This window comes from Anthonomus grandis, chromosome 2 (genome assembly GCF_022605725.1).
Source record: "Anthonomus grandis grandis chromosome 2, icAntGran1.3, whole genome shotgun sequence".
Taxonomy (NCBI): Eukaryota; Metazoa; Arthropoda; class Insecta; order Coleoptera; family Curculionidae; genus Anthonomus; species Anthonomus grandis.
The window spans coordinates 299485-318863 of NC_065547.1; the positions used below are offsets into that span (position 1 = coordinate 299485).

General features: G+C 33.1%; 1 protein-coding gene and 1 long non-coding RNA gene across 19 annotated transcripts in view; one reads left to right on the top strand and one right to left on the bottom strand.

The window, feature by feature from the left end:
• The window catches only part of LOC126750684 (potassium voltage-gated channel subfamily H member 6), a 232324-nt gene that overhangs the window by 150684 nt on the left and 62261 nt on the right, over positions 1-19379 (top strand). For 5 of the 18 annotated variants that reach the window (XM_050460366.1, XM_050460365.1, XM_050460364.1 and 2 more), the window contains exon 9: positions 7494-7535. The exons of the other annotated variants lie outside the window; for them this stretch is intronic. In XM_050460366.1, the coding sequence (XP_050316323.1) occupies positions 7494-7535 (42 nt within the window). The remainder of the gene's footprint in view (positions 1-7493; positions 7536-19379) is intronic. 18 annotated transcript variants of the gene reach the window in all.
• Positions 15702-19379, bottom strand: part of LOC126750687 (uncharacterized) — a 28603-nt gene continuing 24925 nt past the window's right edge. The window contains exon 2 of the long non-coding RNA XR_007665791.1: positions 15702-15915. This is a non-coding gene — a long non-coding RNA (uncharacterized LOC126750687). The remainder of the gene's footprint in view (positions 15916-19379) is intronic.

Here is a 19379-nt window from a genome sequence, read left to right on the forward strand (position 1 = left end):
ATCGCGAGTACGACCCCTCGCCCAATAGGGCTAAAAAAAAACGTGCTTTTTTATTATTTTTCAAAAATATCTAAAAACCATTATCTTTTTTAAAAATCTACGAGAAAACAAAATTATTGCCAATAAAACTACCTACAAAATGGTTTTTTGTTTTTTAAAATCGGCCTAAAAACAAAAAAGTTATGGGCTTTTAAAAATTGGGCCGATTAGACTTGGATTCTATTAAACTGCATTTGGTAAATTCGATTTTATTAACCCCTGACGCAAATTAATTGGATGTTTTTTTATAACAAAAATATGGTAGTTGTCATAAAAAACCAGTGTGGAAAATTGTATACAAATCACTAGGTATGATTTAATATTTTAGGTAAAGCCTTAAACGCAAAAATAGGTAAATAATACTATGCTAAAATGTGCTGCTACTTACTCGTTTAATAATAATCTCAAATAATATTAAAAAAAAAATAGAAACATACTATAAAACTAAAGTCTTTATGGCATGGTACCTAAATGACACTTTTTTAAGAGTTAGGCCAGTTGTATTTATTATTAAATTTGATACCAAACACAGTAATCGTGTCATACAGTCATAAACAAAAAGTACACTTACTTTATTAAAACAAATTTTAATAAAAGAAAAAGAAATTATTCTATACATTCATCATTTTCAACAAAAGACACTAATACTGTCCAATGCAAATTGTACAGCTTGATGAACATTTAATTCCTACCTTTTTACAGGTACACGTTTTGGAGCATACTGATTTGCATCCACAAAATAATAATTTTATAATAAAATCGGGAGCGATGTCCTTATTGTTTCTTTGTGGATCTAAGTAAAACCGTCATTTTCCACTCAATCCCACTCTCTTGGATCTAAATTATTTCCCAACCTGCAGTTTGGCTTATCATTTTAGAATAAATTTTTCTCTTAATTTTAATAAAGTGACAATATCACTGAATACCCCTTTAAATTGAAGTAAATCTTCGGAAAGTTTTTCATTTTTAGACAAAACAATTAAAGCGCTTTTTAAAGAATGTCGATGTGGTATCGCAACCCGACATTGCATGAACAAATAATATGTTTTTGACTATTGCAAGACCTAAATTCGATTTTAATGTATGTATATTTGTTATTTTGTCCATTTTGCCTGCAACACCTGGTCTAGAAAAATACAGATTTTGTGTTTTGCAATGTTCAATGAGCAAGACAAATAAATCTGTGTCTTGTCCAACAACAAAAACATTAGATTGACTTTGCTCGGCCTGTGTTGCTGCGGTCACGGCAATCATAATTATAATCTGCGTCTGATTCTGATTGTTTAACTAAAATGGCAGCTTCAGCAAATAGAAGTTTTAAATAATTTACAAGTTTTTCCTTATTTGACGATATAGTTAAGAAATTAGTCTGACTTGTGTTTACCGTATTTTCAGGATTAAACGTAATTTCGTGTCCGATATTTTTAGATCTGCGTTGATGTTCAGTATATTTAGTGTTAAGAGGATCACTAGAATATCCATCAAATAATATTATACATCTATTTTTACCTTCACATGTATAATGGTACTTAACGTATTTGACATATTGGTCTAAAATGTCCTTGTACAATACATTCGAATCCCAAATAACTTTTCTTAGTAAAAATCCACCGTCAATAGCAAAGATCTTTTGCCTCTCTGGAAATTTAGTAATTGGATTGGCTTCGCTGTCAAAATAGGAAATTAGTGGAAATTTGGTATTTTTCCTCATAGAAACCTCGTCAAAAATACTGCTAGGAGAATGAGAGAGTTCATACTATAATTTTTAGATATCGATGGTGTGTTTCCATATGTAGCTATCTATAAAATGCTTTATATTAAGGAAACACAAAATAAACTTTAATAGGTTTTATCAAATCAAATCTATAAAAAAACACATTTTAATAAAACTCATCTTTTTATTTATATATTTTTTATTTGAATAAAATTAAAAAAAAAATCTTGAAATGACCCAGATTTTCGAAAAACATAAATAATAACTAATTTAAACGGGAAAAATGCAGATAGCCATATTTGCCACATAATACTTTCTCAAAGTTGTAGTGATACGAAAAGCTATAAACTTAAAGAACTAATTCCAAACATAATAATGAAAGATAAAAATAATTATTGATAACATTATTGTAAGAAAAAGTCTTTGCCGTCAGGGTCATTTACATCTGGAACCACCGTTTCATCCTCATCAATGGTTTCGTCACTACTTAGCAAACTTGTAAAAAAGAGCCGGCAGTCATCTGAGACACTTCCAGAATTGCAAATTTCTTTTAAATGTTTCAGCTTTAATGCTGAATTTTTCCTCTTTTCCTCGTGTAAGGGTTTGAGACATTTTTCCATGGAAGCAACTGTCACTCGTCTTCCTCTATGTGAAAGAATCATTATACTGCGAAAATGTTCATCGAAATCTGTTTTAATTTTCATTGTAAAAGGGAATGCCTTTTCATACCTAATCCACTTAATATGATGCCAATTAACCACATTCCCATCTTGATTCTTGTTTCGGTTGATCATAATTAGCTTTGCCAGGGTTTTCCAGTCAACAAAAGCTATGTCTTTTTTTTGAAAAACTTCGTACTTAGGGTCATTTTTTTTTTGCATTCCGAGCAATGATTACCCATTCATGCGACAAATAAACTGGGACATTTTTGGATGCAATTTCAATTCTTGTATGCATTGACTCGCATTCCATTTGGCTGTCCTGAAATCAGGAATTTTTGGTCAATGACCTCTACGGTAAAACTTGTACGGCATAAATAAACATAGCGGCAACAAATTGATTTTTATTTTGGCCTCCACATGTGTCACTAAAGAGCCTTACATTTTGAATGGATGTAGAAAGACTTTAGAGGTGGTGGAATAAACAAGATGCTATTTCGCATGAGCCACGTGAACCTTCTACTTCAGACCACATGTAGCATTTTCCAGAATTATCTCCAAGTGAAATTGTATATGGCTAACTTCGTCTTGTAAAAAAGAATGGGATTAGTGGGATCTGTTGGCACATACAATACTTGTTGCAAATCAAAGTTGGCGGAATGTATTTCTTTAGGATTTTCCTTTGCTGCATCCTTATCCAAATTTTTTTCCTGTCTGACTCTTTCTTTATTTTTAATGTGATTTTCATAGTTTTGCAGTAAATTTACTTTGATTTCCGTGTTAGCAGATTCATACGCTGTACAAGTTGGACATTGATCCTTTCGAGGCTTATGGAATGATAGATTAAAATGAGAATTAAAAATATGGCAATAGAATGACTCCCTTAAACATTTCATATTTTCTTTGGCACAATCTTCTTGGTATAACCTGTGTATCTGCTTTAGATTCAATTTTAGATCCAAGTACATTTTTTTTGAGTCTTTTCTGCAGTAATGAGAAGAGACTGTAGGAAATTTCTAAATATGTTGTTTTAAAAAATTTACTGCGTCTTCTGATATTTTAAAGGTACCATAACCACCTCTCTTATTTTTTTCTGTGGTGTTACTATTTGGGACACGTTTTTTAATGGCAAAATTCAGAAATCCCTTTTTAACAGCAAGGGTATTAAGTAACATTGTTCTACATACATTTATTCTAGAATCCTTAATGCACAGATAAAATTTCATAGATTTGGAAAAAAATTTTTTCACAACTGACCGCTTAAAAAAACGAATTAAAATACGTAAGTGAAGCGTTCTAAATCAGCTGACACGTCCAAACAAGTAATACGCTTTGCAGTTAGCGCGCCAAACTTTTACTTAAAATAATTATTTCCAAAACAGGCTATGTGATTTTGGAGAGATATGGAATTCACAAAAATATATTTTCACAGTTCCAAAGTAGCTATGTAATTTTAAACATATTTGGACCTCATAAAATAATTTTAAGAGTAGATAGACACTTTTCAAATTGCCAATTTTGGCGCTAAGTTTAAATTTATCGATATAGCCCCTTTTGGAACTATTAGAAATCCTTATTTTCAACAAGGCTATGTAAATAGCTCAAAAATACAATTTTTGAAGATAGCCACATTTGGAACCAAACCATCCATATAATTGCAGGTCGAGACGTAATGGCCTAATATGTAAAGGCCCATAAGTTCTTTGTTTTTAAGGCGATTTTGAAAAACAAAAAGCGGTTTTGTAGCTATTCTTATTGGCAACAAATTTCCTCTCTCATAAAATTTTTAAATAGTTTATAATTTTTGAGATATTTTCAAAGAAATAAAAAAAAATACGATTTTTTAATTTAAAGTCCGATTGGCCGAGTACGACCCATGCGATTTAGTGCGATTTTTAAGGAAACACTGTCGACCATCTAAAGAAGGTATCCTGAAAGTTTCAGCTTGTCCCAAATTTGTTCCGGGTTACCCCATGTAAACACCTTAGTTTTACTGACCTATTAGTTACAATATGAGTTTCCTCATAAATCACATATAGTAGAGGATCCCACCATACTACGACGTTCACCCATAACGTTACGGGAGGAAACGTATGTTTTCATAAAATGTAGTATATTTTAAAATGTATTCCGCAAAGGTTTCCTGAGAAATCTTGTGCAAAATATTAATTATTATGATAAAAAATTATTTTTTTTAAACATTGCACTTATTCTGTTACGCATTAAGTTGCGTACTAATCGAAAGTACGTAACTTGTGAAATATGCATCCACTGGGTTGCCTTCTTTTTTCTTGCGCAATTACTACGCAGCCAGGTGCCCGGAGGTGATTCGTAATAGTAATTTGCACTTATCGAGTTACGCAATAAACCATTACATTAAATTAAAGTTAATTTTATTGCAAATAATATGGCATAGGGTTGCTTACGAAAAACCTGTGCATAATCCCGGTTGCCGATTTTTAAAAGTTCAAATTTTCGCGGGGCCTGATGCGAGCGATAGAGAGGTCCAAGAATAATATCCAATGCGATAGATAAAGATACAGCATTACAGCTGTATTCCACTAGTTTATCGAGTGCGTATGCTCTGTGTATGAGTTACAGAAAGAGAGCGATAGTAGTACATGCTAGTAGTAGGAGCATCATCATAGAAGATGAATGACAGAATTAACCCCAAGATTTATTGGTGACTAAACACCTTTAACGGTGCAAGACATTGTCAAAATGACAGCGGCAAAAACGAATAACGAATCAATTGAAATTGAAGATGAACATTTTTTTTCCGATGAATCGGATTTTGAATAATATATATATGAAGTAAAATTTTTTTATTCTAACATTTTTGTTGTTTCAATAAATTACATTTTTATACAGAATCTAAAAATCATATTTCCTGGAAGTCTTTATAAAATGATGTATTTGGACCGCACCTCAAAATGGTCCCAAACATGCCTATAAGCACTTTTAGCCTAAAATATGTAAATTCGTGATATATTCATAAAAATTTGCAAGATAATAGGAGTAAATTTTATTATATTTATGAATGAATTTAATATATGTATATATATATATAAATATATATTTGTCGCTCGCATTAAGCCGTACGAGAATTTGAACTTTTAAAAATCGGCAACCCGGATTATGCACAGGTTTTTCGCAAGCAACCCTATGCCATATAGTTTGCAATAAAATTAACTTTAATTAAATGTAATGGTTTATTGCGTAACTCGATAGGTGCAAATTACTATTACGAATCACCTCCGCGCACCTGGCTGCGTAGTAATTGCACAAGAAAAAGAAGCAACCCAGTGGATGCATATTTCACAAGTTACGTACTTTCGATCAGTACACAATTTAATGCGTAACAGAATGAGTGCAATGTTTAAAAAAAAATAATTTTTAATCATTAATAATTAATATTTTGCACAAGATTTCTCAGGCAGCCTTTGCGGAATACATTTTATGAAAACATACGTTTCATCCCGTAACGTTATGGGTGAAGGTCGTAGTATGGTGGGCTCTTAGACTAATAGTTTTTGAGATCTTTGTAATAATCAAATCAAAAAATTATTTTCATGAAAAAAAATATTTCTCAAGTTAAATGATTCATATCACACGAACGGTTGCTTTGATGAAAAAAAAAGTTCTTATCAGTTTTTATAAAGAATCTTCTTGACTAACATAACCTCAATATAATTTTCTCATAAACCTTGCAGTATCCAAGATTTTCACAATAAAAGCCTGTCTTCACAAAAACATACATAAACATCATATTTTTTTGATTACAAAATTCAATCCAACTGAATTTGTTTAAAAAATAGATAAAATTTCAATCATTGAATACATAAGTAGGAGACATCTAAAACCCTTCGAATTCATGCACCTTTAATACGAAAACATCCCGCAACGTCGTTGTTCACGTTTTCATCTCGATCCTACGCGACTGCGCCCCCATCAACTCGCCATCCGATTCAAGTGGATCGAGGAGCAACTCGAGAACATTTTCAGTCGAAATTCCTTTTTCGACCATTTAACACCCTTTTTCTAACGAGAGACGCCTCGCGATACATACCCCTAAAATACGCCCTGGGGAATGTTTTTTTTTCAAATGTTTTAATGAAAATTCGAGGTATAGTGGTCTAGGACCCCTTTTAGGGGTCAAAGAAGATCAGACGGCGAGGGTGGATAATAAGGATTCGGTAAACTTGATTGGATTTAGTGACAAAAGAAGAGCATTTTAGGAGATATTGCTTGAAGCACAAGGAAGTTGTAAGGCCTATAAGCAATTATCTAAGTTATCGGTACTAAACATTATAAACACGATTTTTTTTTTTTTTTAAAAGCATGCAATATAAGAGTGACCTGATTGGAATTTACTGCAAATGCATCTGCTGCAGTAACGAAATATAATGAAGCATTGAAATGTTGAATAAAGCATTTATCTTCATGCACGTTTTAATTTTTAAAATAACGAGAATCGCTTAAGCTTTTATTGATCGATCTAAAGGGTCGTGAGATTTTGCTGTTGCAACTGATTTAGTACCAAATAAGATTTTCAGTCACAGTCGTCAGTTTGGGACTTTGATGGTTTAAAACTGCATTAACTAAAGGGCATATAATTTTATATCCGCCTAATTAAATATAATTACGATGAGTGTCATGACCCATTCAACACATATTTTATGTAAAATTATTCAAACCTCAATTCGCAATGGCGTGTGTATCCGTATTTGCTAATATTATGTTATTTATTAAAACAGCTTGGGACACGTAGAAAAATATTAATTTGTGTTTTTATTAAAACGTTTTGTATTTACTGTTGAACCAATGTATATCCCCCAGAAACATTTGCAGAAGTATTTCTTTTTTTATTATTATTAAGTGGTTAATAGCGTTATCCTATTTTGTTATAATGATGATTAATTATATTAATATAAATATCATCCATTTAACTAATCACGCAAAAAACTTTTTGAATTTTCTTTCAATAAAACAAAGTTATTTGAAACTGACCAATCACGATAAAATGAATATTATTTATTGATAAATGTGTAATTCTTAAGTAACGAATCCTTTTGTCGTAGAGCCCTTTTTCGCGAATTTTGGAAAACAATGCTGCCTCTATGGTAAGTTTTCTTTTGTTGGTGTGACCAAACTGGTTATTGTTTGAAGCTTTTAACATTTTGTTACTGACTTAACTGTAAATTATTAAAGTTTGTTTTTTTCTTGTTATAATAACTTGATATGAATTTTTCATGTGTGTTTTATTTTTAATTAATAATACGTGGACCCTTTTATTATTCATTTTTAAAAACAAAAAATGATAGATGCTATATTATATACTATTTAAAAAGCATTTAATGGAGTAAGATTTTTTTTAAATACCTTTACGGCCAATGTAGATTTTTTTTAAATTTGCAGATGTGTTTTATGCATCAGAGGGCATTTTTTGATGTATAAACAAAAAAAATTAATTTTTACTAATGTCGTCCATAAGAGATTTATCGTAAATATTATTTAATAAAAAAAGTACTCCACTGTATTTTTCTGAAATAATTTTTAAGTCCTTAGTTAATTTTGAAGAAATTGGTATCCTTTATCGTATATCATATACGTATATTCTATAGTTTAATAAATATGCCTTGATCATATACTATAATGATTTTTTTCTCAAGCAATTATTTTCTGCAAAAAAAAACGTTTTTCATTAACTCTACCCCCTAGACATTGTTTTCCAAAATAATTCGCATGAATAATAGATGGTTTCCTCATTGATATGACCAAATTAATTATTGTTTAAAGCTTTTAATATTTTGTCACTGACTAACTATAAAATATTAAAGTATGTTTTTTTTTTGTTATAATAATTTGCTATGTGTATGTTTATTTATTGTTTAATTTATAATACGTTTTATTATTCATTTTTCAAACAAAAAATTGCCTGTCGGTATAATCAATAATATTCTGTTTCTATTGTTTGTATCAAACATAATGACTAAATAAAAATGTGGGGCGCATAAAAGCGGATTTCTTAAATATTTATTTGAAGGAGACCTTACACCGTATTGATTGATAGTTTGATGGGCTGTCTAGCGAGAAGGAGTCACGGCTGACGAGTGTTTCGATTAAACATAAGGTGCCTTTTTATTACCGATTAAATGACATCACTTCTTTTGATTTTTATTGCTGAATTACCTTCTTATAATACAGGGTTGTTCAGATCTTACCCAAGAAATTTGAATCATGTATTTTACGTTAAAAATAAGCCCTACTTCCTCTCTGAAATACAGTGTGTTAAAATTATTTAGTTACAAATTTATAAAATTCTGACATAGCTTGCAAGTGTTAAAAAGAACTTTTTTATATTTTAAAAAAAATTTTCCATTCATTTTTTCTAAGAACGCTTAAAAAATTGACCAGGTACAATTTCGAAAATTTTATAACCATACTTATTAAACTATTTAGTATTTTGTATTATATTTTCGTTTTACTGAGAAATTTGTACAAGATTTTAAAAAAAAATTTTTGGAAAAATATAATTTTTTTCTAAGAATGTGACATAATGTCTGTAACTCAAAAAATTAACCAGGTTCAAATTTGAAAATTTGTACACATATTCTTTGTACAATTTGGTTGCATACATATTTTAGCGTGTTTCAAAATTTTTATAGGATTTTGAAAAAAAAATTATTTCAACATTATTTAATAAGAATTTTAAAAGTAACTTTTATTTTTAGAGAAACCAAAGAGGTATAATCTTAATGTTTAAAAATATTTGTAAACACTAGGGTTACTTTAACCCTAAAAAAACAATAAATCTTTAAAACAAAAGACAATAATTTATTATTAAACTTATAGAAAATAACTTGACGCTACAGTTATACGGTGCCCGCGAAGACTGATGCAACGGTGCCAGAACGCGCGACCGATTCCCGTGTTCCCCTCGCCTCAAGCTCAGCTTCGCTGAGCTTGCAAAGAACCAAAATCAAGTCGATGATCTCATCATTAGGCTTATACACAGGCATTTCCGCTTACACGGCAATCCTATTCTTAGAGCGTCCTCGCTCAAGCAATAAGTTTGCATCAATCAACATCTGAAATCGTAAAAATTCAGCAACAGATTAACTGTCAAGACTAAAGCACAACAATTATTTTATTATCGTCTTTGTTTTATAAATCAAGGGAAGGTAACACACAATAGTAGGCATAGTGAAAATTCCACTATTCTTACTCAGCAACATCTTATACTGGACATAGCAGGATCGCTACTATCCACTTTTAAACCCAATAAGGTTCTGCCACATTGCTCAGGCATAGTGAGATCGTCTCTACTATCCTCTAACTTTTGATTCATTTAAACCCAAGATGGTACTGCCATCTTGCAACCAGGTGTGGTGAGAACGTCTCTACTACCCTTTATCTAACCAAGATGGGATCGCCATCTTCACATAGGCATAGTGGGATCGCCACTTTCCTCTGATCATAAAATACCTATTTTATAATATTGTTCTAGACAACATTTAAAAATATAATAATCATATCATATTTTCCAAACAATCAAATTCAAAACTTGTTTCAGCAAAGCAAATTATCAATGCACTGTAAAATAGTAAACAAACAATTACTACTCACATTTTATTTATTCTGCCAAAGAAGGCCACCGCCTAAGCTGTTCATGAGCAGCTACTGTTGTCCTACACCCTTGTTTAGACCAAACATATCTCTCATTAGGCAGAATATTACGTACAACATACGGCCCTTTATGTTTCTGTTTTAATTTTCCTCCACCAGCCAACTGAGAGTCTTCAATACCCACCTGATTGCCAACATTAAACAATTTGGTACAATACCGTTTTATATCAAACTGTTGAGCTTGCTGTTTTGCTCGATTTGTTATTTTAACTGCGACGGCCTTGTCAGGGTCAATAAAATTGTCATTGGCTGGCGAGGTACCCAAAAATTGTTGAGTGGCACTTAATCTGGGATTTATTCCGAGATGAAGCACTGCAGGGGCGTACCCAGTTGTTGCGTTAATCGTAAAATTTAAATTTTTCTCTATTTCAGGTAATATTGACGTCCATTGTTTTTCATTTTTGTCTGTCAGTGTAGACCGTAAAGCCGGCCTCACACGACTGGTATACTTGGCGGATATTTGTCACTGGCGAATACTTTCCATGTCGTGTGAGTGGTTTACTTGTACAATTATTGGTGACTGGTGAGTACTGGTCAGAGTCCCGCCGTCTGTCGGTAAAATTATCGCCAGTCAAAGGGATTACCATTATTGGTACACTTGACCACTCCATGCATTTCTATACATGTGGTTGCGCTCACACGAGCTGTAGTATACCTGTGCCTTTCGGCGTCGTCATACTAAATAGTGTGTATTCTAATGTTGTAGGGAGTAGGTCTGTAGGTCTAGAAACTGGGTTCTATTTTGCGTTTGACATTTGAAAATGGAGTGGTCAAACGAAGTAGTATTAGAGTTTCTGGATTTATATGAAAACGAATCCGTCACGTGGTACGTAAAACATTCTTAGTTTTAGGTCCTGTAGCATGTCTGTGGCACTATATCTGCAACAAAACAAATTAAAACAATAACATTGTTAACTGGCAACGATACACATACAGGGTGTCAATTTGAAAACTTCCAGTCCCGTATAAAATTTAAAAAATTTGAAAAAAAACATGTCAAATTTATTTTTGAGGGGGAAATTTTTTAGGTTAAGTTAACCTAATTTAACCTATCTTAACTTCTTAATATCTATCTGGTGACGCTAATTTGACAACCTGTCAAGTGTCAAAAAAAATGACAACTGACAGGTTGTCCAATTAGCGTCACCAGATAGATAGTGAAAAGTTAAGACAGGAATGTGAAATCCATTTTGCTCTATCTGAAACAGATGTGCTCTATGATCTCTAAAAGATTAAAAATGGGCTATTTTTAACAGCTGTTCTTTTGGGAATGGCAAGACGGATTTGAAGTTTGATGGAATTTTTGGAAAGAAAATTTAAAGACCTTTAATATGATGTATCACTCGACCCCCTTTCTGTTTAAGATTTTAGGGGTGTATCTCACCCTGTCTAAGGTGCTGTACATAGGGACGAGATAATATGCTTATTTTTGTTCCCCCTTTATTTTACAGAAAGTGTTTTCAGCCTTTTTTTTATTTAGTTTTTTGTTCCTAAGATATGGCCATTTCAAGTTTTCAAATTGTCACCCTGTATATATGTACTCGTATATGCTGACAACAGTCAGGCGGTCAAATCAGTTAAATAAAACTTTTTTAATAAAGTAGTACCTTTTACGTAACTACTTATCTTTCTCGACTTCCATTTAAAGATTTTCTCTTCTTCATTTTTTTTTTAAATTTTAAATAACACCCACTCATAACCACAAACGCTGCAGCAGCTACGATATTTTCAGAACAAACTCTATTCATGATGGCCGACATTCACATAAGACCTACATCAACTACCACCAACGTTTAACAGCAACATCAAGAAACAATGCACACGTCGTGTGAACGCCATGGCTTGTGTATTGGTGTGTTGAGCTGAGATACTTGCCAAGTATACCAGTATTGGTGTACTTGTCAAGTACACCAGTCGTGTGAGGCCGGCTTGACAGATTAAAAAATGTACGCATGATACGCTTAACCTGTCCGTTTCCACGGGGCATACCAGTTGCAATGTGATGACATTGTACTTTATGTTCACTTAAAAAGTTTTGAAAAGTCATAGAAGTAAATGCAGCGGCTCTGTCAGCAATTATTCGTTTTGGAGCACCGAGCTCTTCAAAAACTTTATATAACGCACAAATTGAGTGTTCTATCGTTTTTCGGGGAATTGGTTGTAACTTGCAAAATTTAGAAAAAGCATCAACAATCACTAGAATATAGGTGCAGCCATTTGGTTTCACCAATGGACCTGCATGGTCGATATGCCAGGTATGCAAAATATCATCCGGCTTTTCACCGTGCTGCCACATTCCAGCTCGACGCCCTGTGTGCGATTTTCCTAAAACACATGCCCGACAATTTCTAATGTATTTTTTTAAGCACTGTCCCATTTTTGGCCAAAATAAGTCTTCTCGCATTTAGGCGATGCACTTATCCCAACCGATATGTGATGACTCATCATGATACAATCTCATTGTTAAGAGTCGCGCAGCACAAGGAACAAAACACTTATGAGGTTTTAATTTAATAACCACTATATTATTTTTGACTATTAAGTCTGGACCACTGTCTGGATTATTCAAGATATCACGGCAAAAATTATCATTCATTTGAAAATCTCGCAGAGTCTTTATCTCTGATATTTTTTGGGGCTTTAAAGTCTTTAACGCACACACTTTTAAAATGCACTCATCATCCGGAGGATTTCGACTTAAATAGTCCACATGTGCCATTTTATATCCAGGTCTATACTCAATAGAGAAATCATAATCCTGTAGTTTAACCCACCAACGCGCCATTCGCGGGTGTAAATCTTTTTTCATAGCTGTTGCGCGCACCGAATTACAAACAGTATACACTACAAAATGGACACCATACAAATAGACACGAAAGTGTTCTACTGCTTCTACCAAAGCAAGTGTCTCGAGGTTATATGAGTGATATCTCGACTCAGACGTGCGACGACTGTAATAAGCAACAGGTCGAGAAATCCCATCCTCTTTTTGAAAAAGAGCAGCTCCTAATCCTATTGGGCTTGCATCAGTGTAAAGTTCACATTCTAATGCCGGATTAAACATACGCAAAACTGGCGTTTCAGTAAGTTTCTTTAAAATTAATTGTTTAACACTCTCACATTCTGTAGTCCATTCAAAAACACTATTTTTTCTTAACAATGCTGTAATCGGAGCAGCCAACATAGAAAAACCTTTAATAAACTTGCGAAAATATCCAGCAAGTCCCATAAACTGTCTAACACCTTTTACATCTTTAGGAGTAGGCGATTGAAGTTACGCATTCACTTTTCGCAGACTAGGACGAATTGTTTTCTCACTTAGCAAAAAACCAAGATACTCTGTCTCCAACTTAAAAAACGAACACTTCTCATAATTTAAAGAAAATCCATTACTTGACAAAGCATTAATCACCTCTTCAAGATTCTTCATTCCTTCTTCGATTGTTTTTGAAGGCACGAGAACATCATCCAAATAAATGTAGGCTTTACTACCTTTTAACTCACCCAATGCTTCATCAATAGCTCTTTGGTAAATTGCTGGAGCATTGATGTAACCAAAAGGCATCCGATTAAACTCATACAGTCCATCTGGAGTAATAAAGGCGGTAATGCGTTTAGAATCTTTATCAATTTCCATTTGATAGAATTCAGATTTCATATCCATCGTTGTAAAATATTTGGCATGACATAGAGCGTTTATTTGATCATCAATGATGGGCAAGGGGTAAATTTCCTTATACACCTTTTTATTCACATCGCGAAGATCAACAGTATCAACACACATTCGAGTTTCATTGTTTTTCTTCTGAACAAGTACTATAGGACTAGCATATTCAAAACGACTTTTTCGAATAATTCCTTTATCTAAAAGGTCTTTAATTATTTTATTCAATTCCACTCTTTGCTGATACGCCAAACGACGTGCACGGTACACTACCGGAGTATTGTCTTTTAACCGAATTGTCATTTTGGCACAGGTAATTTTATCTGCGGTTCTATTTTTAGAAAATGTTAATAAACTCTCTAAACGATACCTTAAACTATCTTCTAAATCTAATTGCTTAATTCGCACTACATCAACTTGTAAACTCTGGCATCAATCGCATTTGAGTGGTGTAATTCGATCCCATCATGACGTTTCTCAATACGTATGGAAAGTCGACTGATGACATCCCATCCTATAATAACATCAACGTCGCCAGGAATAACATTATCGTAAACTACCATAAAACAAATTTCCAAAGTCAACGTAGGCAAAACAATTATTAGGTCACTAACGCCAACGGCATAAACCACTTGAGAACCGAGTCCCGAAAAAACACGCACGCTGTTCTCGGGCTTAATAATCCCATTAATTGCTTTCACAACAGATTCCTTTATTATTGAAATATCGGAACCGGTGTCAATGAGATATTTTACCACTGGGCCTAGTTGGAACATAAAACAGTGGCAATAGGGGTTCTCCGCATCTGGCGTCATTTTTTAAGAACAAATGCCTTCTTCGGTTTAACATTTTTCGACCCACAATTAGCCTCAGTGAGGCCAATTTTTTTTGCAAAACTTGCAGATTGGTTCTTCACTGTCATTTTTAGGCTCTAATTGTTCTTTAACTTGGCATGCATCTTGTTGATGTCCTCGACGGCCGCACTTGAAACAACTTCCCCTGAATTGTTTATTTGTTCTTTCAAACCGTCGATTTGGCTTTCTGCTGACATGAACAGAATCGAAATTTCTGGAAATTTTTGATGAGCCCGGTCGTCGTGCATCAAACTCGCTAAATAATTTTAGCAATTCCCACTCATTTTGTGGATTTTGGATGTGCAATGCAGAAGGTACCTCTCCATGATCCAATTTTGAACCATGGAAGATTTTCATGAAAACGGCTGACATGGCGCAATTTTTGAATGCCATACTCGCTAAGTGAATCACACTCTCTTTAAATGCATGTGCACCTGGAGTTTCTCGATCTGGAAACGCAATTGTCAAATCTGCACAAAAGATTGTCCAGCTGCGAGAAAGTGGCCGCCAATCACAACAATAGCGGTAGGCACGATTTTTCAAAGCTTCACTCGCCTTAGAAATTATGAGGTAATCACTTATATTGAGTTTTTCTTTTAATTTGCTTGCGTCGTCCAACCATTCTTTGATAGAGTAAGCACTTTTATTCGGATCCTAACTGTGTGAGCTTAAATGAGGTCACAGACCCTGCGTTCATAATTTACTGCACAGGCGCATAAGAAAAATCCACGACCGAGGTACTGGGCGTTGGCGTTGAACACGTCAGCATTTGTGTAGGCATCTTTGATTGGCGAAATAATTCAGCCAACTGCTTTTGCTGAGCAGCCACTAAATTCATCAAAGTTTCTTGCCAATCTACTTTTTGACGTTTTTGAGGTGGAAGTTTACCATCCCCATCCACTTCACCCACTACACTGTTAACGGACTCAATACTTCCGCGACGCGAACTGTTTTCTTCAGCCAGTATAAAGGAAAAAAAAAACAAAAGAAGTTTATCTTGATACAAAATTACACCGCACGTAGTGTATCCCACTTCTGATGTAAACACTAGGGTTACTTTAACCCTAAAAAAACAATAAATCTTAAAAAACAAAGGACAATAATTTATTATTAAACTTTTACAAAATAACTTGACGCTACAGTTATACGGTGCCCGCGAAGACTGATGCAACGGTGCCAGAACGCGCAACCGATTCCCGTGTTCCCCTCGCCTCGCAAAGAACCAAAATTAAGTCGATGATCTCATCATCAGGCTTATACACAGGCATTTCCGCTTACATATTTAGTCTAGTTGCACTGATAGAAAAAAAGAAAATATATTTATATTAAAAAAATGTTTCGTGATGCTTAAAAGATACACTATTTCAAATTTCACAGATATATTTCAGGCAGTGTAAAAGTTATAAATAAAAGACTTTTAATCTTGCAATTTTAACACCCTGTATCTCAGAAAGGAAACATTTCTCGAGATATATTTAATATAACAAGCTAGGGCTTATTTTTAACGTAGAATACGTGGTTAAAAATTGTTGGTTAAGATCTGAACTGAGGATTCAAAGCCCTCTAAAGGTTTCTTCCATAGTTTTATGCACTTTAGTTCCAGCAGAGTTAAATCAAAAAATTAATGAAATGATTTATAGATGATCCGACTGAAAGAGGAGCTGTAGCAGAAACAATATATCAATATACTATTATCCATACATACGACAATACTGAAACATATCTACCAAATAATATATTATATATACGTATACAAAATAGTATAACCATATCGATATTCAAACATATCATTTAAGCACATTAATATATAAGAAAAAAACAAAAAGACTATAGTAAGAGCTTTCGAGATTATAGCTCTATTTAGTGCCCAACCTCTAAATGTACCTCCGAGGAGGTCATTTCCACGTAATAGTCTTAAAATGGATGACAATGGATTAGCGGTGGAGGTACCACTGATACTGACCCCGACACCTCCAGTGATCGACAGACAACGTGAAAAAACGCCAAAAAAGCGCAAAAAAAGTCACTGCGAGACCCGACGGAGGCCGACCTCCCTGTCGCCGGGTAGTCTTAGTGACGAAACGGCGACGCGTACCCGTAGCGCGAACGTCATCGAACCGATCCGCAAGAAGAGTTTCGTCGGCGGAAGTTTGAAGTACGACATCGGGCGCGAACGCTCCTCCATCATCGGGTTTCCGGTGAAATGGAGTTCGGTGAGGATCAAAGGTACCGGCCAGGAGGAGAGTACCGTTGTCAAGGTCGAGCCCTGCAACGGTATGCCCGGGGTCGATTACGATAAGTTGGTCAGTCCGACTGGGACCGCGGGACAGCCCAATATTAAAAACAATATCGGGAATGTAAGTATTTCTGAGTGGTGGACAACATTTTTTCGAACCAACCATGAAAATGCCGTTAAAAATCGTTTTTTTGTATCTACAGGGTTATTCAAATTAAGTGTCCACCATTGGTAACTTTGTTATTAGTGAAAATACAACAAAGTTCTTTTAATTAACAAATTAGTAGCATTTTTAATGCGGGTAAATCTGAGAAGAAAAAAAAACAATTGAGAATCATATTTTTGAGTTTTTGAAATAAAAATTTCTATATATTATATTTTTTTCTGTTAAAAGTTTATAGTGATTTTTCCGCTAGAGTCTAAATTAAAGTCAAAATAACGATAAATATTTTTAATTATTTGCAGTATTAAAATATTAAGCCGACTATGAAAACAACATGGCCTTCGCGATTTGATTTTGAGTAGGTCTCTTCAAAAAGCCGATCATTTTATATAAGCTTTGTTACAGCAATATCCAATGTGATGACTAAATGATAATTTTGAATCAAGATAAACTCAGAGATCTCTGACTATATTAATATGTTTTATTCAAAAATTATCAATTTGGTAAGTATTAAATACTAGATTTTTTACAATACTTACAAAGGTTGAGAAACGTATAGCTTTCTTTACACCATTGATTAAAGTTGTTAAGAACTGTTTGTAGATATTGTACAGCTTGGGAACCGTATTTAATAAATAAAATCTTTAAGTCATTGGCAAAGAAAAGAACTGACAATGTTTAGAGCATAGAGTAATATCATTAATAAAAATATTAAATAATAAATGTGCTAAATGATATAGATGACACTTTCAAATCAAATCAAATATATTACATGTGAGGATGTCAAGCATTTGCACAGGTCAAAAAATATATTAAAAAACCACACATTTAAAAAAATCTGGTGTGGCACTGATTTAGAGACAATACAAAATACTATTTAAATATATAGAATAATTCATCACAAATAAATAAAACAGAAAGCTTCAAGAAACTCTTGTGAGCTATAAAACGCAATCAAAAAACTTTTAACATTCTGCTTAAAATGGTTTAAAAGGAGCGCCCTAACCTAAAGTGGCAACCTATTAAAAAGCTGTACAACCTGAAAGTCAGGCCGACATTAGCACCTTCCCAGTCTGATATATTACTAGATTTTCTCTCCCCCTAGTAATAATTATGGAGGTTTCCATGAGTTCTGCATCTGTCTTTATTATTTTTAACATACATAAGATGCGCTAATATGTAAACAGAGGGAAAACTTATAATTAATAATAATAATAATAATTCTTTATTTGCCAACGAACTGATTATAAAAATCATAAAGCAACGTCAAACAGAAGTGGCTATATGCTGCCTAATTTAGAAAATAAATAAATTTATTAGATAAATAAAAATACTAATTGACTAAACTTAACAGTTCAGAAAATGTCGAACATGCCAATAATTGAAAAATACATATAGACAAATCAAGCATTAAGATAAGCGACGAAAAATTGCTAAACTGGACATTCTCGCAACTAAAAGGCTTTGAAAAACAATGATAAAGTCAAATAATGTCAAACATTAGTGAATTTGTCAAATACTCGTTTAAAAGCTTTATTGTGTCAGTTATTAATTTTATGAAAAATGATTTTCTCCCATGAAGTAAAGTGTGATATATCAGAATGTTATTTAATGTGCTGAAAATCCTCTTTGAGAGCAAGAGAATACTACACTGATATACAGGGTGTCCCGAAATTACATCGTAATATTTTACCAACTGCATCTTTGTCTAAAAATAAGACAAAAACTTCATATACAGGAATTTTGATAAGTAAATCGTTTTCATGTTACAGGGTGTGTTATAATTCCTGTTGAAGATGGGTTTTTGTTAATATTTCCGAAACGCCTGGTCGTCATTTTTCGAAGTTTTTTTCATATACTATTGTTATTGTTACTAACTGATTTTATAGCATTTTATTCCAAAATGTATACAGGGTCGATCTAAATTAGTGTGCTGACCACTAAGATAAAAATGTCATAACTTTTTTTCTGATTACTTTTTAATTATGTGAATAGTAAAATTAAAAAGAACCAACATCTTTACATAAAAAATTTTTACGTGCTCTTGTCTTATTTCGATAGGAACGCCCATTTTTGAAATAATCAGATATGAATGTTTTGCAACCTACACTCATAAAGTATTTTTGATCACATTTAATAAAATCAAAAGGTATGTTAAGGTATATCAAGTATAAACATGACGCAAGGCTATTACATATACTTAATTTTAAGATCAAAAACTGTTTTCTTTGTTTAACATTTTATTTCAGAATTGTAAATAATTGAGAAAAATTAAAACGATAAAAAAACTGAAAATACCAAACAAAACAAAAAATTTCTTGAAACCAGAAACTTCTAACGAAATAAGACAAGAGTACCTTT